The 23,481-nt window shown below is 30.7% G+C and overlaps 1 protein-coding gene across 1 annotated transcript in view; it reads left to right on the top strand.

Moving 5' to 3' along the window:
• Atg2 (Autophagy-related 2) overlaps positions 1-23,481 on the top strand; it is a 173,078-nt gene that overhangs the window by 126,310 nt on the left and 23,287 nt on the right. The window contains exons 27-31 of the mRNA XM_075367443.1: positions 3,303-3,535; positions 4,513-4,594; positions 13,898-14,029; positions 14,495-14,662; positions 22,096-22,258. Of these exons, the coding sequence (XP_075223558.1) occupies positions 3,303-3,535; positions 4,513-4,594; positions 13,898-14,029; positions 14,495-14,662; positions 22,096-22,258 (778 nt within the window). The remainder of the gene's footprint in view (positions 1-3,302; positions 3,536-4,512; positions 4,595-13,897; positions 14,030-14,494; positions 14,663-22,095; positions 22,259-23,481) is intronic.

Below are 23,481 nucleotides of genomic sequence, written 5' to 3'. Positions count from 1 at the left end.
CAAATAGTTTATTGTATTTCTGTCATTAATAAAAAAAAATATATTATCTAGGTAATTTTTATTTATTTATTTTTATTTTACAATTACTTGGTAATTTCCTGTTATCGTAAATTTTTTAACAGTAAATTTTGTTTTTACTAATTTTTCACATCACCAAAAAAGAATTTGGTTTTTTTTTTTTGCATTAAAAACTTATTTGTCAGAAAACTTGATTTTGAGAAGACCGGATTTGTCAGAAGTTCTTTTCTGACAAATGTCTTGATATACTATTTCTAAATAAATTTCTTATTTTTGTTACTTTTCTTTGTTTTATTAAGCTTATTTTACACCATTTTGTTAAGAATTGAACTCTAGAAATTTTATTTATAAAGGGTTTTTGTGTTTATTACCCATTAATAAAGTAATTGTACGCCAAACATAAAATATAGGGGTTTTACCTTAATTTACTGGTTTTCACTCCAGATTTCTCAAAACTACTGCAGATACAATTCTGGGACCTACTTCATTCAATTTTTCAGGTCAGAAACCATAAGAAATGACTAATTCAGCTCTTTAATTAGCGTCTTAAAAATTTCAGTACAACTTCATTTCATTCAGGGTAGCTAAAATCCGTGCGAAATCTCTCACTAGCCATAACTCGCAAAGAAAGTATTTTAAAACTTGTGAAAATAATGGAAAAAGTTCATATAAACATGAGTAGATCAGGTTACGAAAGTTATGGGAGAACTTCATGATAACCTTGTATAACAATACAATGTACATTCATAACATACCAGTTTGGAAACCAATTCTCTTTAAAACAATTCTTAATTTTAAATCTTGTTCTATTAAACATATTTTGTTTATTGGAACTTTACATCCAAACTTTGTTCATTTACAGTCAATTTCTAGGAAGCCTTGCCAATATTTAAAAAAAAAAAAAAAACTAATTACAAATTTTAAATAATTAATTGAAAGTAACTGTAATATCTTGCAACATCTAATAATTTGTTAATGAAATAAAAAAATTAAAATAATTAAATTTTGTATTTACATTAGCAAAAGTTAACATATTTATCATAAGGTTTGTGCTTAAGTAACCATATTGAGAGTCGCCTGATGCAAAACATTTTCAATATCATCAATTTCTTGTTGTATGTTTGCTTCCAGTTCATTGATAAGTGTGGGGATTTGATTCATGAACTCTTTTCTTCAAATACCCTTTTCTTTTTCCCGTTTAGCCTCCGGTAACTACCGTTCAGATAATACTTCAGAGGATGATGTGTATGAGTGTAAATGAACTGTAGTCTTGTACATTCTCAGTTCGACCATTCCTGAGATGTGTGGTTAATTGAAACCCAACCACCAAAGAACATCCGTATCCACGATCTAGTATTCAAATCCGTGTAAAAATAACTGGCTTTAGTAGGACTTGAATGCAGGAACTGTCGACTTCCAAATCAGCTGATTTGGGAAGACGCGTTCACCACTGGACCAACCTGGTGGTGGATTCTTCAAATAGCCTGAAAGAAAAGATTGCAACTAGATAAGTTTGGGAAATGCAGAAGCTTGCTGATAGTTAATCCTATAAAAGCTGCATAAATGTGTGCTAGTGAATTACTTGATCTGTAACATATTGCTCTATCTTGTTGGAAGAATCTGTTCTGTTTTTTACCATCTGTTAACAGAGCATAGAATATTTTTGGAAATTGTATAATTCATTATTACAGTCCAAACAAAAAATAATCTGCCTATTGTATGATTACCAAAAACAGCATACCATACACTGATTTTCTCATCGTGATATAGGTACTCAAACATCCATTGAGGATTTTCAGTCATCCAATACCTGGTATTGTACTAATTATCATGCACAGATAAATAAAACCACGGCTCATCTGACACAAGCCTTTTGCAATAGAAAAATACTATTTGTCCTTTGACAATATTTTTGAGAAGCCAGTAATAATAATTAAGATGTTTTAGTTTGTCTGTTCTCTTGCCCAATTGCTACATGACGTGGTTTTAAATTTAAATCATAAAGTATTAATTATATTGCAAGATGAGTTACATCGTTTATTGCAATAACTTTGTATAGATTTTTTCGGGCTGACAGAAACTTCTTTGAATATTGGCTGTGGTCACTTACATTGTTTTATGGTTGAAACCAATCTCACTGCGTGACATTTTTTAACCAAATTATGTATACTACTCTGCTGGGATATTGACTTTTGGAAATTTTTCTGCAAATTGACGTGTTTTTTTGAAAGGATTCAGAATGCACGTAAGCTTCCACTACACCAACCCTGTCCTTGATCAAATAAGGCATATTTCAGGAGACAATTGCAAAGAATAAAATTACACTATATTAAAGCACGAACAGTTCACTATGGACAACAGTAGACTACAGTAATGATATACACAAAATAAATTTATACATAATAAATTGGACACATAAAAATTTTTTACCAGAAATTTACTTCAAAGTTTAAGAAAAAAATAAAATATAAGAAAAACATATTGCAAGTTTTTACAAATTGAAAAAAATACCATAATAGCCAGTAAAGAAATCTGAATTAGTCTCAGCAGCTTTTTGAATGTACTCATAAAATTAAAGAAAAACAATATTAGCAATACTGAATGAAAAAGTAAAGGATTTTCAATAGCATTTCAAAAAGTTACAGTAAAGTTTTTCAAATTAAGTAAAATTAAAAATGAGCGTAGAATAGAAATCTTTAGTTTTGGTAATTGAATATTGAACCAATGCTGATCTTTAAATTTGCAAGTTTGTTTTTTAATACAAATATTAAAAGGACACTCCAAAGAAAATTTCACCAAATTTATATGAATATAATTTTTTTTAAATCATAAATTTTGTCCAATTCTGTTACCAACATTTTATGTAAGTGTTTTTGTTTTCCCCTTTATTAGGAAAATAAACAGAAAGAGAGAGTAGAGTTTTAAATACAAAAATGTTACGATAATATTGCCTCAAAGCCAGAAAAGAATCAGGTGGCTACAAATAGGATACAGTACTACAGTGAATAGCCAAATTGGCTTAACCTGGACACTGGTTACACTTCTTACTATTTTCATCCATTGCTCTGAACCTAAGAAGATATATATTATCAACTGAAATCATTTTAGATTTTTTTTCCAAATACAGCTATCCTGTTATATATTGTAAATGGCATTATTTATTTCTTGGCCCTTAAGTTATATATTTCCAAAAATGATATTTATTATCTGATGATTATTTTATTTTGATTTTGATAGGATTTGACATAAAATCTTTGAGTAGTTTTTATTACTTTTTTTTTCAGCCGCAGAGTGGTCTACCAGAAATAAGAATGTTGACAAATGGTCCAGTTCAGATAGTTGACAATCATTTTTCTATACCTGTCAGGAAAACAGATCATTTACAAGCCCCAAGAAATTACCCACCTCCTGTATTGAGGTATGCATTACGTGAAATGACATTAGTTTGGCATATGTATGGTGGAAAAGATTTTCAGGCTGAATGTCCTGAGAAGAAACAAGTGAAAGTTGTAGAAAGGTAATTTTTTTTTAATGTTAAGTATATTTTTATAATTGATTTAATAACTTATATTTATGTAATTTTTATTGAAATGTATTATAATTTTTTCCTATAATGCCTGTTGTAATCCAATTAGGTCATTAGCTCTTAAACTCTGGTTTATTGGGTTTTTTTTTGTATATTTTTTTTTTCATAGTTAATAAATATGTTTTTTCTAGTGTATCTGAACAGTATTGCTTTTGGGTTCCTTACCTAGTAGTATGTATAAAGGCAGGTTTCTGTCCGTCTTTATATTGTACTAAAAACACCAAATCGTTTATTTTAAACTTAGTTGCAAAAGAAGTAAATATTCTAGCTACAAAGAAATAGTTCTAGTTTATTTATTGTTTAAGATTTAATGGCCAGTTCTTTTCTCTTTCAGTTACATATTATTGTCAAGTAGATATATTTTAATAGAATTAAATGTATATGTCTTCATTGTACAGTAGCAATAATTATTATGAGCCTGCACATTATTAAAGAATCCCTTTTATAATATTAATTTTTTGGGCTTGCTTCAATGTTATGATAGTAACAGTTTCATCTATTTCAAAAATTTGTAAAACACAATTGATTTATTAATGTATCATAATTTGTTTCATTAATTGATTTTCACAGTTCATGAAATGATTGGAATTATTTGGTATTATTTCAAATATTATAACTTAATAATCACTGAATAAATCAAATTATTTTATTAAACTTCATAGTATAGAGTAATGGACAGTCAAAGAAAGATCGAAACAGTTAAACACTTTATGCTGAAAAATAACATCTGCAGATAGTTTCCATAATTTATAATCGATCCCTATTTTAAGAAAAGCAAACTTTATTACTTATAGACTAAACTAAGTGATGGGGCCTTGTTTAAGTCCCCATTTATTTATTTATATATAAATAAATAGTATAAAATAATAAATAAATTGTTAATAAGATGTTCCTCTTTTTTATTGCAGTGAAAATAAATCACAATCGTGTAAACAAGACTCATCTCAATCTGGAACAACTGTAACATTTTCTACTGCTAAACCACAGGAGGTATTTATTTATTTTATGGTACAAAATTGTAGCGGTTAAATTTTATTAGAAAGTAAAGGTTCAAGAAAGAATGATTTTATCAGTGAATGAGAGGAGTGCTATAGAAAGAGAAGTGGTAAATGTAGTTGGGTTCTAATTTTATTGTAAACATGTTCTTATCATGAAATGGGTAACAATGAGAGTAGGGAGGGCAAATAAAACAAGATTTGACTTAAAAAGTATGCAAGGAAGTGAGAAAATAATTACTTAGAAATTTAGTTGTATGAGAATATTTTTGAAATGGAAATAATGAATAAAAAAGTAAAAAACTGGATTAAAAAAATAAGATCTCAATTCTAAATTTACCCTTAAATTCTTCTTTTTTTAGGTTTCTTGGCAGTTATAATTTTTTCATGGTAAATTCAGTAGGTTTTTTTTTTTTTATGTTTAACTGTTCTGTAATTCATAACATTGCTTCTAATAAATGTTGATGTGGCATCTTTGTTTAGAAAAAATTTCATTTAATTAATCTACTTAAATTATTAAATATGAATATGCGTTAACTAAATAAATTTGCATAAAGTTTTATTAATATCAACAATCTTTTTAGCAATATTTTTTAATGATTAATAAACAGGTCAACAAAAAAAAAAAAAAAAAAAAAAAAAAAACAATTGGAACCGAAATAAAAGTAGGTGAATTATAGATAGTACTTTTTATGGTGAATCTTAAAATGAGATCAGTTTTTCTTCATTACCCTCACATTTTTAGTTATGATCCTTTAGAATGGTGAGGAACTTCTTATATAATAGAATACAAAAATAATAATTACAATTAAAATTCTTACCTTCATTTTGCAGACATTTATGTTTTATCTTAATTTGTTTTTTCTTATTTTCCTTTTGTGTTCAGTGAAGTCTTCTCTTTTAATCATCCAGCAGTAGTTACTCATCATAGATTCCTTGATAATGTTGTTCCATCTGCAATATATCTTGGTGAATCTTTCTCCTTGTCCATCGCTGATGTCACTCGAGTTTAAAGGGAAAAAGTCCAAATGAGAAAGTAAAGCATGAATTTTCAATGACATTTTGCAGCCTAAATTTTTGTAGTTCATTTATAAGCTGATCTTTTTTTTTTCCAAGAAAATAGTAACTTTAAATGACTTCCATGCTGCTAGTTCTTTAGAATTCAATTTGCTGTCAAATATATTTTTACGAAATTGACAACATTTTCCTTTCTTGGTGAAAACTGATTTCTTTTTTGCCAGTCTTTTTACTGTGTAGTGTTTATCTGTAGCCTGACTAACCAAAAAACACAAGAAACACGTATATTTTGTAAAGCCACTTTGGAGACCAAGAAGTTTTACCACTTTCAGGTCAGCAATGATTCGCCATGATTGTTCGTCATATTTAATAGCTTTTAAAATTTTTTATATACTTTCTTATGTTTCTTTCATTCCTACAGCATGTAGAACCGGTATAGAAGAAAACTTATTAGAGTTAAGCAATAACACTGCCCTTTAGCTTCTTTTCGATGAATCTATTAATAAATGCCAATTATGAATAACATATTCAATGTCCAGTTCAGACATTAACCCCCTAACATAATGGCAGGAAAAAATTACACCATCTCTTCTAATGTATTTCAGTAAATTTTTGTTTTGATTTCTTTATACTGAAATTTTAATATCCTTGTTTAATAAATGACATTTAAGACATGAACCTAGGAGTTTTGCATGTTTTGACAAAAACAAGTCATGAATTAGGTCGTTCAGTTCTGCTTATGTGATGAGGTGAGGTTCAGTATTTGATTCTTCTGAAATGTAATTGATATCTATTGAAGTTGAGGATTCATCAGTTGAGCCTTCTGGGAATCAAAAATTTCTCTGCAAGAAGTTGGAGCAATCAGAATCTGTAAATCAACACCATGAGGTACTGCTGGTCTTATAACTGAATGAACATTTGGCTATGCAATACTGCTTTTATTGTTTGAATTGAAACCAGTAATGTTTGTTAAGCAAAAGTAGCAATTATAATGTTTAGTAGGCTCTTGCCAAATCATAGGTGCCAAAAGGCAAATGCTCTTTTATTCCTTCTAACCACTGGGGTAGTTTTGCACAGGCACTTGATACAAGCTACATGCAGAACCCAGAATTTATCTAGGTCTCCCAAGGGACAGTTAAAGTAATGTTTGAAAGCAGGTTTGTTACTGGTTTCTGTTGACTTTTCATGGTGAATTCTCCACAAACGAAACAAAAAATATTGGAGAATTTTTACAAGCCTGATTTTTAATGATTGTAAAATTCAACATTTTTTAATGAATGAAAGTAAACAGAAATATTACAGAAATACTTAATTATAAAAATAATTAAGTTTTAATGTATAAATAGTTAATTATTTAAAATACTTCATAAAATTATTTCACCATGGATTCAATAAAACACAGTGTGAAACATACACACACAGCTAAACAAATCTTGGTATTCAATAAAATTATATCAAAAGTTGTTTTGTCATAAAAATCTCATTAAATTTATAGCATCACGTATGAAACAATCTTCGTAATATGTGTATGATAAAACCACTACCACAACTAATGAATACAGCAAGTTATACCAGGAGCTGAACTCATACTGAAGAAAATTTTGTCACATTGATTTACTCATTACTTGATTGACTGACGTGGCTATACATGTCTGGCTTGACATGAAATGACATTGTTTAATTATTATATATCAAATATAGTCCACGCATGCATCACAATATAAATTGGATATGAATAAGCAAACATACAGACATACTAACTTATTTGTACTGTTCTTTCCATGTATGATGGAACAAATAAATTTAAGGACTTGTAACTTAAGATCATTATGTGATGGGTTGTTTCAGAATATATATTCAGATTCAGCATATAAAATTCTATATAGAACACCTACTCCCTTTTCTGTTACAACTTTTATATTGTTCAATGTAACGTTTTTAAATATTTACAGTAAAATGACTAAATATCCTTTCTATATGATAGCATAACACTAGAATACTCTGTTAATAGTGCTCATGAATTTCCAAATCTGTAATATGATAAGAACATGCTATTTCACTTTGTTTACAAAGCTTCCTTACTGTAATTATATCATAGATGGCCTTTGTAATTGCTGTCATTCATCATATTGTTTTTCAAATAAAATTCAGAATTAACTGCCATCTAGAAATTTATCAAGAAACTGGGCTCAGTCATCATTGAATCATTGCACATCTAATTTTAATGAAATCAATTTTACTACAGCCTTTTCTGCATTCTGTTTTATCTTTTTTTCATGCACAATGAAAAATTAAAAAACAAAAAAAAACCAAATTATCTGAGCACAAGCTGTTCGCTTTGCACTCACATCATGAACCTTCACTTACGAATCAACATTAACTGTCATGTATTTATAATGGGCCTTAAATTATTTGTAGCCATGTTTATTCTTCTATTCAAAGAAACCATTCATTATTTTCTCAGAGCTCAACAAAACTCTTCATTTGGCTTTAACCACATTGGCATTAACATTTAGCAGAAACCCCTATTTGTTATCTATCATTATCTCCATCACAGACTTTTACCAGTCTTTGACCCACCTTTTTTTTTAAATTAAGCAAAATGTTTAGTATTGTCGCAAGTTTGTTCAATAAGGATATTGATAGATTAACAAATGTAAAACTTTCTTATAAGTACAATTTCTTACTCTCAAATAAAACTAAAATTAATAATAATGATTATATAATATATAAAATAGTAATTCAAATTAAAAACAAAGTTGAGTTAACAATTAAAATTATAAATAGCAAAATACAGTCTGATTTACTAAAACCTTATAATGACTAATAAAAACTAATGTTGAATTAATAATAAGATAATAAAAACATTTAAAATTCATTTCTGCAAGTATTAGTTTCACGGTTTATAAAAGAACTACCCTAGACTTTATGAATGGATAGAATATCGTTACATTCTCTCTTGTTTAGAAATAACTTGCCGAACAGCTTCTTCTTTTCAACCACTGTCCAAAATTCTTGTGATGTGCTTTTCACTTTTCATTACCAGACAGTTACTGTTATTGCTTTTATCACACTCTACATTAAACTTGAACTTGGAAAAACCACTAACAGATTGTCCCTGGCAGTATTTATACCTCCTGGCTTGCGGAACCAGTACCAACCTGTCATTTTGATTATTCAAACTTAATAATTTTCATTGTCGGCATCTTCTATGCTTTTCTATAAGGAATCCCTTTGTTGTTCCTTCCAGATTCTTCTTTTTTTATTTTCTCTCTTTCTTCTTTCTGAAAGCTTTTCTACCCGCTAACACTGTCCCCTCCTTAAAACTGTTCGTCCTAAACAGCCTGCTGATAAGATGCTTGGTGGTCCAGATTAACTACGATCTTTGTCCTTGGATTGTGCTAAATTCTGTTGACTATATCGTTGATTCTGTTCAATACGGTGTAAGGTCCTTCCCAATTGGCTTGAACTTTCAAACATCTTCCGATTGTCTTCCATGGACAGTAGATCCTGATTTGATCTCCTTCTGGAAACCCAGATGAATTTGCCTGAAGGTTATATCTTGCTTTTATGCGGTCAGTGGCCATCTTCAATTGTTGTCAAGCATAATGATGTGCTTCTGTTAGGTGAATAACCAATTCTGCTGTGCACTGTATTCAAGGTTGCTGTTTCTCAGGTGGTAAACCAAAGAACAAATCACATGGTAACATCATCTCTCTTCCAAAGATCATCTTGGCCTTGCTAAAAAGATATCTTGTCCAGGATAGTCAAGGTGTAATACCACAGTGGTAGTTTTGATATTGTGTTCTACCATTCCATCTGACTGAATGAAGTTATGTAGTTCTCGTTTTTCATACACCAAATTGCTCGAAGATTTGTTACAAAAGATGAGATTCTAAGTTCCATCTTTGCTCTCTGTGTTCTCTCGGTACCCGAAAACAGTAGAATTCATTCACCAGAGTATCTGCTACCCATTGGTACCAAACCAAGAAGTATCATTATGCTTCTTGGTTTGGTAATGTTGTCTATTTAGTGAAGTTACCTATAGTTGCTACTTATTTTCTCAGTTGGTAACCAGGAAAAGTCCAGCAATATGAATGATGATGCGCTTAAATAGTGCTCCTATGTTGTACTGCTGCATGTAGCCTTGGCTCCACAGTCTGGATCTTAGACTAGCCACACACATGCTACACAGCTTCTACCAATTTTCAATGAATTGGTGCAAGTTGTAAATGGAGCCAGTAAGTAGCATCGTCATACTTCATCCAATGTTTTATTGATGCCTAACTGACTTCCCAATATTCTACCATGAATGTCCTCCAGAATCTCCTTTGCTTTACTGTTTGGGAGAACAAGTAGTAGAACGGACCATTTTCCAATCGGGGACACCCATTCCCAGTAAAGCATGTCATCCTCGCTACCAGAGAATTCCATTGTACCCAATAACTGTACACTGGGTTCAATCGCTGATCTTCCATTTTGGTCTTTTTCCAGCCTACTTCTCAGTTAATATTGGGCCAATATCTGCATCTGCTAATTGTTTTTCTCTCATTTTTTTTCTTTCTACCAGTATTTTGCTACTGAGTAGTGATTCGATGCAGCTTGTTGTTCTACTTTGCAGCAGTGACTACAGTTGATGTTACAGGCTTATCTGGAAAGAGCATCTGTATTTGAATGCACCCTCTCTAGCTGATGCTCTGTCTTGTAGTTATATTCTTGAAGGCTTATACCCAACTGTGATTTTTAAGGCTCTGTCCATTGTGATTTTTAAAATTGAGCAGCCTTGTGATCGCTGAATGATCAGTGCAAAGAATGACGTCCCTTCCATATAGATATTTTTGGAAGTGTTCTAGTGTCTTTACTACAACAAATAGTTCTCGACGAGTCATGCAGTAGTTTCTGTCTGGTTCCAATAGATTTTGGTGAAATAGCCAACTACTTGTTCTTCTCCATCTTGAATCTGCAAGACTCACCAATTCCAACATTGTTTGTAACTGCATTAACAATGAATTTATCATGTTACTGAGAATAAGTGAGGATTGAAGCTGAACAAACATAAATTCTTTTTCAAGAGTTCAGACAATTCATCTTCTTGACACCATCTGTCTTCTGTTAGTTTTGTCATTGGCTTAACGGTATCAGAGAAACCTTTTATAGAACAACAATAGTATGAGTTTAATCCAAAAAAACTTCATATTTGGTGTTTGTTTTTCTGATGATGGCCAATCGCTTACAGCTTTTAATTTTTCTGGGTCCGTAGCCACTCCTTTTGCTGAAACGACATGACCCAGTACCGTGTGAAATTAAATGGTATTGGACCGCTTCACAAAAGAGATTATTACATTTCTGTGATTCAGCTTCAAATTTGCGTCTCATTTTAAGTTTTGAGGATGTTCTACAAAACGACTGACACAAAAATCACATCTCCAAATAGACTAGGCAGGATTCGTAGGTTAAACCACGCAAGACTGACTCCATTAGTTGTTTGAATGTTGCTGGTGCATTGCATAGTCCAAAAGGCATTACTGAATTGCCACAGGCTTTGTCCAGTAGAAAATGCAGTCTTCTGGATGCTCAGCAAGATGCCAGTATCCACTCTTACTGGCCAGTAAAATCTACAGTCAAATGTAGATTTTTCACCCTGAGACATAGTGTCGTTGATTCATGGTACAGAATAGCAGTCATAAAGTCTTCTGTAATCCATGCAAAATACAGTTGAGTAGAACAACAGGAAAGGACTAATGACTGTCTGAAACTTCAGTGATTCCTTTATCTTTCATATTCTTCACCATCTTGTTGCAGGCATCTTGGTGGTTGATGATTGTGTTGGTACACTCCTCCATTGATCAGCACTTCTTAATTTCCTTGCTGACATGCAGTCAATTTTCAAATGCCTTGTTGCACCGCAGTTCCAGCAGGCTGAACGACTCTTGTTTTCAGTTGTGTGGCAAGCATTTATTATCCTCCCATTGTAATTGCTTCCTTAACTGGCATCGTCACAGAATCTTGATGTTGTTTTTTGATGGTTCATTGCATCTAACTTTCATTCTTCAAAGGTGTGATGTGTGTTCAGATAGCATGTGACTGCCTCCAGTCACAGAGCCTGAATAAGGGTGTTATTGAGCAACTTCGCTGATTTTTATTTTTTCTGTTTTCCCTCCTGGAATTACCATTCAGGTATTACTTCAGAGGATGAATGAGGATGATGTGTATGAGCGTAATTGAAGTGTAGTCTTGTACAGTCTCAGTTTGACCATTCCTGAGATGTATGGTTAATTGAAACCCAATCACCAAAGAAATCCACAATCTAGTATTCAAATCCATATAGAAGTGTTACAACTTAACTTTACTAGGACGTAAACGCTGGAACTTTTGACTTCCAAATCAGCTGATTTGGGAAGACATGTTCACCACTAGACCAACCCAGTAGGTTGACTTCGCTGACCTGAAAAGAATCTGTCTCTTGATCTCTTGTTCTGCAGCTTGTCGATGAATGTGCATGCTGCCTCCTCCTGGATGTATGCCAGTGGCAGCCCAACTAGTGCCTGTTGCACTACCTGCTTGATAACAATGGCAAACTCCCGCAGTGTTTCGTTGGCCTTCTGGACTCATCTCCTTAGTTCACACCTGTCACCAGATTGTGGTGTTTGTAGCGATCTTCTAGTGCTGTGATGACATCGTCATGGCTGGCCATGAAGAGAACTATTATTTTTTTTTATTTCCTTTTTTTGTTTTTCTGGAAGCTTCTCTTCCTGATACAATATGAATTAGTATTTGTGAATTAAAGCGAGTTTCCAAACTTGCTTTATGAGAGTGAATCAAATTTAAACGAGGGTAATTTTACTATTCTACACAGCAAGCAGTTCAGAGCTGAATGGTGGAGTGGAGAGTTAATGTTCAGTATGTTAGAGAGGGAGAACCAGCTTGGTTAGCTCCTCCACTCTGTTCTGCCATCAGTATAGCCATGAGTGAGCATGGTTTCATATTCTGTTGCACAACTTTTAATTAATAAAGACAATAGAGTTGCAGAAATTTTAACTATATTTAAAGATATAGTTACACTGTCCCAGAACCGAGTGTATACATGGGCCAGACAATTCAAGGGCAGGCAAGGAAGTGTAAAAAAGGAAAGTCATAATAGATGCCCAAGGTCAAGACTCACAGCTGAGAACATCCGTGCTGTTTGAGAGCTTATTGAAGATAATCGCCAGTTCATTGTTGAAAAAATCATGTTAGAAGTGGGTATCAGCCATGGAAGTGCTCAATCCATTATCACTGATCATATTGGCTTTAAAAGAATTAGTACTTGATGGGTTGCAAGGTTTTTAACTGAAAATCAAAAACTGCACAGGTTGAAGATTTGTGGGAGACTTCTAAATTGATTTCAACGAGAAGGGGATGATTTTTTGAGGCACATTGTCACATATGACGAGACATGGACCTATCATTACACTCTGGAGTCAAAAATGGTGAGTAAGGAGTGGTGAAGGAAGGTTGAGAGCTGCCCAGTGAAGGCCAAAACCCGTCTTGTCAGCTGTAAAAGTTCTTGCAATAATGTTTTTTTACTCAAGGGGAGTTTTAGTCATTGATTTTCTCCACAATCAACAAACAGTGAATGCGGCTTACTATTCCCAGCTGCTACAGTCAACAACAGCCGCCTACCATAACAAAATATGCCCATCAGAGATGTCATCCTTCTCTATGACAACGTCAGGTCTCACACTGCAATTTTGACAAGGAATAAATTGGAAAAAATGCACTGGGAAACCCTCTCTACAGTCCATATTTGTCCCTCTGTGACTATTTTTTTGTTTGAAAGAATCATTTAAAGGAGAACAATTCAATAGCAATGAAGACATGGAGGATTGTGTGCACAATTGGTTAACAACTCTTCCTCAAACTTTTTGTAAACAAGAAATATTCAAGCTTCCAAATCGTTGGCAGAAGTGTGTAGATTGTGCAGGAGACTATATAGAGAAATGATGAATTGATGATTGTGTATATTATTAATAAATTTATTTAAAAAATTTACCATATATTTAACTCGCCCTAGTAGAAAAAAAATAGATTGAATGCTTTCTGTTGACTGTCAGATGATTTATTATTTTTGGAGTATAGTTAATTTTTAGCTATTGATATAAATAATTTTATTTCTCATAAATTTCTAAAGAGAAGTAAATTATTTAAATTGTATACTAGTAAAGTGATCACTGATTATGAAAAGTTATGTAAAGTATCATATTTATTTCTGCTATTTTAATTAATAAATCTGTTTGTGTAGGTTAATTTACATCCAGCTCATTGTCAACATCATCAAAAACAATTAGCAGAAAGTGACATACCTTCTGATTGGAAATTGAGAGGTGGAAAAGGGCGACAACATGATGTGTTGATGGAATTACAGTTAAACAAAGTATGACCTATTATTAATCTTTTTTTTAAATTAAGAAAAATCAGTAAATAGCATTTTTTATGAATTTCATTTTGACTAAATTATTACGTTATTTGCTAGTTCATTCTAGATTAGAGAATTACTTCATTTCATTTCATTACCACTATGTTGAAAAAAATAATTGGGAATAAAGATCTTAGCCTCCAACACATCTATTTACCAATCTACTGAAAAGATGCTTATAGAATTAGGTGTTATTTTATTACATATTTTTATTTATTCTCTCCAGTTACAATCTGGTTGTCATTCAGTAGAATATAAATTTTTTACACTGGCATATAAAAAATGCCAAGTATGATTGGAATTTAAACCAGAATTTTCACATGAAAGGCATAGATGCTATTATACTGCTAGCATTTAGTGTAAATATTATATATATATGTAAGTTAATAAACTTTTATTTATTATATCTGTTTTTGTTATCAGGTGAGATTTCATTATGAAGTGTATGGGAAAAATTGTGTTCAAGCATCTCGGCAAGTATTAATAGTTCAAGAATTTGAAATAAGGGATAGACTGAAATCATCTCAGATAAATAAATTTCTTTATCAGTATACTAGTGAAACTCGCCCAAAGCAATCGCAAGCAAATATGGTAAATTCTCTGCAATATGATTATCTTAACTTTATGATAAAAGATTTACTTTATGTCAGAATATTACAAAAGTTCTCTTACCTTTCTTTGTACTAAAGTATTTTATAATCCCTTAGACTATTTTTGTGGAATTAATCAGTATTTGTTATTGTTATCCTTGGTGTGCCATTTTATCATTTGTATTTAAATATATGAGTGTGGCAAGTATATCATATTTAATTGTACATTATCAACTATTATTGTATACAATATGCAATTGATCTATATTTGATTTATATTATTAATTTATTTGTATATTTGATGATTATTATATTTGAGTTTTTATTTTTTTTTATCTTAAAAATCATCTATCTATTATGTGTGTATTAATATTATGTATTTTTAATATTAAAAGTAATTGTTTCTTTAATAAATACATTAACATTTACCGAAAGTTTGTTTACAAAGTAAAGTGACAAAGAATTGTTATTACTACAGAATTTATATTGAACTGATATGAAGCATCATTTGAATTACTCCTTCATTCTTTCTGAGATTGTAATAAAGCATTATTTGCTTTTTATCTTTACAAAATAAGGAAACTATAGACCCATATACATAAATTATAATAAATCTAATTCTCAGAACAGTAATTATAATAGTGATCAAAAACAAGAAGCAGAATTAAATAACAATTTTAAGAACTTCACTAATATATTTTTTGATAATAAAGAAAAATTAATTATTTCAAATGCTTTCAATTTTAATTTAAGTGGTAATAACGTATATAATATAATTAAAAATATACAATTGATATGGAATGTAATATTGAAAGAATGGATATTTTAGATAAGAAGCAAATAAGAAATATAATTAGCCGTAATGTAAAAACACAAACCATAAAAATAATGAACAAATAACTAAACTAAATTTGAGGTTATCAAACAAAAAAATAAGATTAATGATGATCTGATACTAACAAAATCAGACAAGACTAATACCTCAATTATTATGTATAAAAATAAGTTTGGTACAGCCCCGCTATGATATGACTTGATATACTCTGAATACAGATATAATGCGGATTGTAACCTGTCCCTCAAAAAATATCTGAAAAAATAAAATAGGATGAAGAAATGCTAGTCACCCTACCACTCACTGTATTCGATATCGGTGTAAAACTCGCCATAAATCCTTTGAAATTGTCAACAATATGGTTCTAATATAACATCTTTCAATTAGTCACCACCAATTTTAAAGCCTTCGAATTCCCAAAAACATGATTCAGTAAAACTAAACTATGATTTTAATACAGTAATAGGAGAAATTCTTACGATATACTGCACATGACCCATTTCCTGTAACAGCAATAGAACCATCAATGTGCTGCCTGTACAAGACCGTATATAATATCTGAATGTTATTACATACTGTAATTTATTCCAAGCTGCTTTTACTGTGTTTATCAGTATCATTAAGTTTTATTATGTTGGTTAATTTATTCGATTTTGTAGTGTTTGTTTTCATTCATATATGCATAACATGTTGTCGAAATGAAAAACTTATTCTGTAAAGGAAAAATGAGAAATTATTGAAAAGGTTAAGGCAGGTCGTTTGAGAGCCAGTTTATCCTGGGAATTCGGTGTGCCTGAAGGTACTACATGTGGTTGGGTGAAAGAAGAAGATAAATTGTGTTCTTTTATTGAATCAGTAGATGAAACAGTTGGACATGATCGCAAAAAGGTTAGACTCTGTGATGTTAATGTTGTAGATGAGTGTATGTATCTTTGGTTTCTGAAAAAACAGAGTGAAGGAGTGCCGCAATCAGGGCCAATATTTCCAGATCAGACACTAAATTTTCATGAACAAATAAACAACGGAGAAGAATTCAGTGCTTTTAGCAGTTGGTTATCACGATGGAAAATCTGTCATGGCGTAGCCCAAGTAAATATTGAAGGAGAATCTTGTTCAGCAGATGCGACGGCTGCCAAACATTTTTCACAAACAATATTACAATCATTTACAGAAGAGAATAACTTCAGTGACGAACATTTTTATAATTGTAATGAAACTGTTTTATATTATAAACTATTGCCAGTAAAAACATTAGATGCGAAGCGGACATCAAGTAAGTCTGGTATGAAAATGAATAAAGAAAGGGTAACGTTTCTTTTGTTTGCCAATAAGTCAGGAAATCATAAATTGAAGCCTGGTTGACAAGTATGCCAGCCCATGTTGCTTCAAACATGTTAGTATGAGTTCATTACTGGTTATTTTTAAAAATAGTAAAAATGCTTGGATGACTTGTAATATTTTTTTAACATGGTTTAACGACGAATTTGTGCCTTGTGTTAAAAATTATTTACGAGTTTGAAAATTAGAAGAAAAAGCTGTATTACTAATTGAATTGCCCTGCTCATCCGCTTACTGACTTGCTGAAATCTAAAAATTTGAAAATAATCGTAATGTTTTTACCCAAGAACACCATATCTTTGATCTAACAATTAGGCTGAGGAGTTATTCGGACATTTAAAGCTTATTACCAACGAAAGCTACTGACTGCTATCATAACTCAGAATTACAAGTACAGAATTTCTTAAAACTGTGTCATTAAAAAGTGTTGTATATAGTGCTGGAACAGCTTGGAGTAACATAAATTCTATTACTATTGTCACTGAGTAATACAGAAGACATTGAAACAGGAATGTTCATACTTTTACTGATGAATACACACTGGAATTGTAAATTCAACCAAGTAAGAATTATTTGTAAGTGATCTTAATGAGAGGGTTCAAGAAGACAATCAAACACCTGTTGCCCATTACATGACCGATGAAGAAATGTAAACTCCATTCTACAACCTAACGATAATTTATCAGAGGAAGAAGGGGAAGGTGTTGCAGAGAGGTCTACACCCTCAATGAAAGACGTTCTGGAAAATATAAATAGTGTAATAACATGGATGTAGCAACAAAGTTGCTACATAGTGTTGCTGATAGTGTTGCTGATAGCAACATAAGTTGCTGATAGTGATGATAGTCATTTATTGCATTTACAAAGTGTAAAATCATATTATAATGATAAACATACAACCGCAAAACAAAACGCAATAACTTCTAATTTTAAAAAATAATTTACATTCAAAGAAAAATATCATATCTTCTGCATTTAACTTGTTTCTATGTAAGTACACATTATACTATATTGGCTTTTTCTGTTAAACCATTATTGATTGATGTTTTGCCTACTTTTTTTTTAATTGATCCCCTTTGTTATTTAAAATTTACTTCTCTAAATAACACGGGTGTCACGTAAGTCCCCCAATAACCATGTTATTGCGGGGTTACATTGTATAAAGAACTTATGTATAATTATACAAGTTAATGTTAAATTGTCATTAAAGTTAATGAAGAAAATGTTTTTAAAGCAATAAAAGACCCAACAAGCAAATATTTAAAAATTGTAAAAGATTAAATATCTAAATGTAAACTCATACATTATGATAATAAAGTATTAGGATTATATCCATGTACACCATCACCCTCAAAACTTACTGGATTACCAAAATAATTAATCCTACATAAATTTTATAGCAGCTCATACATATATGAGCTGCTATAACAACTAAATAGCTTAAATTAACTAAATTAGCTGAAGAGCTAAAATACTTAGAATAAAAGTGAATCTTAAATATAAATAAAAATAGTATAAATAATGGTTACATTCATAAATAAGACTTATAAAGATAAGTCTTAATTCTAAAATGGTAAGTTATGTTATCACAAACATGTACCTTAGTATACCAGTTGATAAAATAATAAAAAATAGTTTAAAGGAAACCCCCAGAGTATATTAATGCATTGATCTTCATTATAAGGAATATTTGTCTTCAAAATTACTTTGAATATGAGTAAAACTGTTATTCACAAACAGAAGAATTCCCAGTGGGATCACCTATTTCTGCAATTTGTCCGAGATTTTTATAAACAGTTTTGCAAGTATAATAGTTTATACAGTACATACCAAATATTATTATGGATAAGATATGTAGATTATATTTTGATCTTTTATAACTGAAATATAAAAAATTAATCTTTGTTCATTTTAAATAAACTTAACAAATTATAATAAAAAATTTTAATTTACATGTGAAATGGAAAATAACAAATATATATTTTTAGATATTGAAATTGAAATAAACATAAAAAATATAGAAAATCAGTTCACAGCAAACCCCCAATAGTATTTACAATTCATGCAAATTCTAATCACCTATGCTCACAAAAAATTAATTCTTATAAAAACCTGATTTTTAGAGCTTTACATTATACAAAAAACCAATAAAAATGAACGAAAAAAAGAAGTAGATGAAATAAAACTAATAGCAGTATTTAATGGTTTTGTTGATAGAGGACGTAAGGAGAATATACAGTATTAAATGTAATAAAATTTATATTTGTAAAACTAACAGATCTTTTAAAAAAGGGTTTACAGAAAATTGTAATACTTACAGAAACAGAAAAAGAGGTTTGTTAAGTGGCCAATTATTTGTTGCAGTGTAAGCATAGTATTACTAATTGAAAAAATAATTCAGAAATTTTGTAGGTTTGTAATAACGATAAAAAATTAATTTACTTGGAAAATATTATATTTATAAATTTAAACAAATATAGAATGACAAACCATGAGATTGTGTTTGAAGATGATGTTTTAGTTGAAGACATGGTAGATTTTAGTGGTTGGCAACAATGATAATGAACATAGGAAGTGTGATGTTTTAAATTTACATCATTTCAATAATGGCAATGGAGTTGCATTGTTTTTTTGTTTTAATTTATGGTTATTAATGTGACTAAATTTTAAGTTTTTTGTTAGTTGTTTGATTTAATTATAGAATTGTGTACCTACTGATGATGCAGGATCACATGAAAGTCAACATTTGATATTAGGTTTTTCTCTTATTTTGTTGTTGGTTAATTTTTTATTATTAAATGCATACACACACACACACACACACATACACATATAGTCACCAAATGGCTGCGACAGCATGTTGTAATTTAAACCTTGTGGTAACCCTGAAAAGGGCTGTTTTTTGCGTTAATTCTGAGAAGAGCTGTTGGGTTCGGAAGCTGGTCTATGGCGAAGTTAACTTGGCTATAGTTGAGGAGTTGCGGCTCATCCATTGCAATCAGATCAGGCTTCCCCTCAGCGGAAGTTGGGTCCCCACTACAGTGTGACAGTGATGGCCCCAGAGCCCCACATTGTTAGGTTAGTGTCGATCTTCCCCCACAGTGTCAGATCGGCATCAATTGTCTTTCGCCGGCGTGGCCAAGGTGGTTCTCCCTGAGTGATTCCACACTCGGCCGGATCCTGCTGCTGAGACCGCCAGCCAGGGCGATTGAGCCTAGCGTGCTGGAGCGTGAAAGTAGCATCTGCATCCAGCAGCTCCCTTAGCGGGCTGGCCAGGCATGCTGCTCCGGCAGGGATATTGGCTTCCATGAGGAGGTCCCATGTTGAGGTGGCCAGAAAAGTTCTGTCTTTCTCAATCTTCTTCTTGGTCTTCACAGGTGGTGGTCGATGAATTGATAATTCACTCTTGTGCATGTTCTTTTATTGTAGCCTGCAAGTGGTCTGGCCATAGCACTGCTATGGTGAGAGAACTATGTCATATATGGTCATCTATGTGGTGGGAGTGACGCTTGAGCAAACGTGTACGTATACTGTACTCCCATTGATATTTGAGCTGCTACCATTGCTGTTCGCCAATATTAAGTTAGGCATATATATTAATTTACGTAGATTAAATTTTTTATAATCCTTTTTCTTTTTCTTTCTTTTTTCTCTGTACATTAAATAACTATGTATATATAATATTTTTTCAGCCTCCGCAAAGTACAGAATTAGAGAACCTTTACTTTTTTATGTTCAAAACATTTTCGGGCCAAAGCCCATCTTCAGTGATATTTTTTAATAATTCTTCATCTGTTTATATTTATACACATTAAATTTTATCTTTTTACTTTTATTTCGTAAAAATTGTTATTAATAAAATGTAAAAACTCAGAACAAATATTTTTTTAGTCGAGAGATTGAAAAAATATTGCAGTAACTATTAATTTATCAATATCTTGTTTTTGTATGCCAACTTAAATAATTTTAATAAGAATGTCCCCATCAAATTCTGTTTGCAGATTATAAGGCTAAATTTATGTTTATACAATTTTTCTAAATTAGTTATATTATGATTTTTAAAGTTATATTATTAGTTATATTTTTTTATTTTTAAAATCATTAAATCTATTTTTAAAGGACCTATTCATTTTACCAATATAAATATATTTTCGCAATTAATGCATTTTATTTTATAAATACTGAAATAATTGTATTAATATTTACTTTTTTGTTTTAATTTAAATGTTTTATTACATGTTTATCAGATTTATAAGCAGGCTTATACTTTTTATCATTATATGCATCAATCTAGTTTTCTATCATTTTATTTGTGCAAGAATATTTTATATAAATATTTTTATATTTTAGGTATTAATGTAGTAATGTTTATGTTTTTGAAAAATTCTGGATTATATTTTTTTTATATGTATATTCTCAATTAACAAAGGATGATATCCATTTTTATAACTATATTATTTATTTTATTACACAATTCCTGTTATCGTATATGTATTTTATTGCACTAAGTTTTTGGGACCAAGGATGATTAGAATTCTTGTTTATAATAATTTCATTTGAGGCAGGTTTTTTTTATATACTCCAGTTATTATTTGTTTTTATTTTTTTTAATATTTACATCTAAATAATTTATTTTTCTATTATTTTCCATTTCATATGTAAATTTTAATGTTTTAGGATACAAATATAATTTATTTAAAATTACTTCATGTTCGTTATTTATAACTGGTATAACTAAAATATCATCCATGTATCTGACCTGTAATAAAATTTTATATATGTGATTTACGCCGTAGACTATTCTACTCTCAAATTCCTGCAGATAAGGGAAATCCCATGAGTAAAACATTTTCTTGTGTATAACAGGTTCCATTAAATTCAAAATAATTTGCTTGAATATATTTATAGTTATTGTTGTAATATTATTTATAAGTTTTTGATCTTTACTATTTTATTAATTTTTGATCTGTACATAAGGAATGTTATGCAAACCAAAACAGAAGGCCACAGATATTACAAAAATATAAATATCAGAATAGTAAACCATGTATTATTGTAATATATATTTCTTAGTTGTGCAATAAATAATCATTTTACCGCACTGAAAATAGAGTGAAGTTTTAACAAATAATTGAAATTATTACAAATGATTTGTTAAGTCAGGTATGTTATTATTTTTTTTTAAAAGCCTGCTCTGGTAGCTAGACACATTACCATAAAAATCTGCACTAAAAAGATTAAAAGTGTATTACTTTTTTCAGATAACAATTAAAGCAGTCCATCTTCGTCCGGATCCAAAAATGAATGTTCAAGAATGTTGCTTAAAAGTTACAATGCTTCCTCTTCGACTTAACATAGACCAAGATTCGCTCTTGTTTCTGTTGACATTTTGTAATGAAATTTCTGGAATTGCAAAAGAAGATAGTATGTTTCAAAATATTATTATTTTTATTTTATATTTTATTTTTAATGTATATTTTCATGACTGAATTTAATTGCTGTAGATTATGCCTAATTACAGTTGTTTTCCTCTTATTTATTAATGAAATGAATAATTGAAGAATTAAAATATAGTTAAAATCAAACCTAGAATTAATGAAATCAGATGTTAAAAATAATCATTTACAAACCATTATACCCATCTATTGCAGCTGTTTTTTTATAAATTTTTAGGTAGGATTTTTTTATGCATTTTATGTTTACTATGTCTTCAGAAAATTTGCACGTGCATACATGGAAAATAAAACATTAAAATGAAGAAAAATTATTACATTTGAGTACAGACACTCAAGTGTTTGTCCTCCGTTACTTTACTACACAAATAGCATAAAAAGTTTACTGCAATTCAAAATTAAGATAAATATATCAAATTATACTTAGTGTAATAATTAGTGTATAATTTTAAAAAAGTTTATTTGTGTAATGCTAGGAAACAAAAATTATATTTCATGTCTTTTTACGAGGTTGAATGCATCTAGAATTAAAATCTTCTTAGTTGATTCATTTGTGCTCATTTCTCATTTTCTAAGATCCTATAAGACTATTTCCTTATTGAAATATGCCTTTGTCTCTCTTCCTTGCTTTATTAATATACATAATGACTAATATTACATATATAATTCCTGTTGTGAGACAAAAGTCTCCAGGGTAAGCAGTAAAACAGTAAAATTCCAATTCAATTTGGTCTCATTAAACGTCTGTGTCATTCTGGAGTTCATTCTATCGTCCTTCTCTTGCCGGGTCAAGCCATGTTTCAATCGTCGATCTTCCAACTGCCTACACCAAGTGTTCTTCGGTCTTCCTCGTTTCTTCACTGGCGGGTTATCAAGAGCCTGACTTTTTCAATATCGACGATGTTGTTTTGTAGCTCGACAGAGTATGATGCCGACTCCATTTCGATGATTCTCGAGCCCGTGATAGTGTAGTTAAAATTTCTTTGTGTTCTTATCCAAAAAACGGGTCTTGTTTGCTTGGTTACGCCACTTTGTTTTTTGGACACACAGAACATCCAATCTGCGTCTCTTCATCACATCCTCCAGTTGGTAGCTCTTTCCGTTCATGCTACCCACGTTCTATGAGCCAATGCGTAAAATCCTGGGTCCAATTGGATGCTTCATTTTGCTCGCCCCCGAAACATCTCAAGCTCT

Source organism: Lycorma delicatula, chromosome 5 (genome assembly GCF_047948215.1).
Source record: "Lycorma delicatula isolate Av1 chromosome 5, ASM4794821v1, whole genome shotgun sequence".
NCBI classification, from domain to species: domain Eukaryota; kingdom Metazoa; phylum Arthropoda; class Insecta; order Hemiptera; family Fulgoridae; genus Lycorma; species Lycorma delicatula.
Note: the sequence above shows the minus strand (reverse complement) of the source record. Positions and strands in the feature narration are given on the sequence as shown.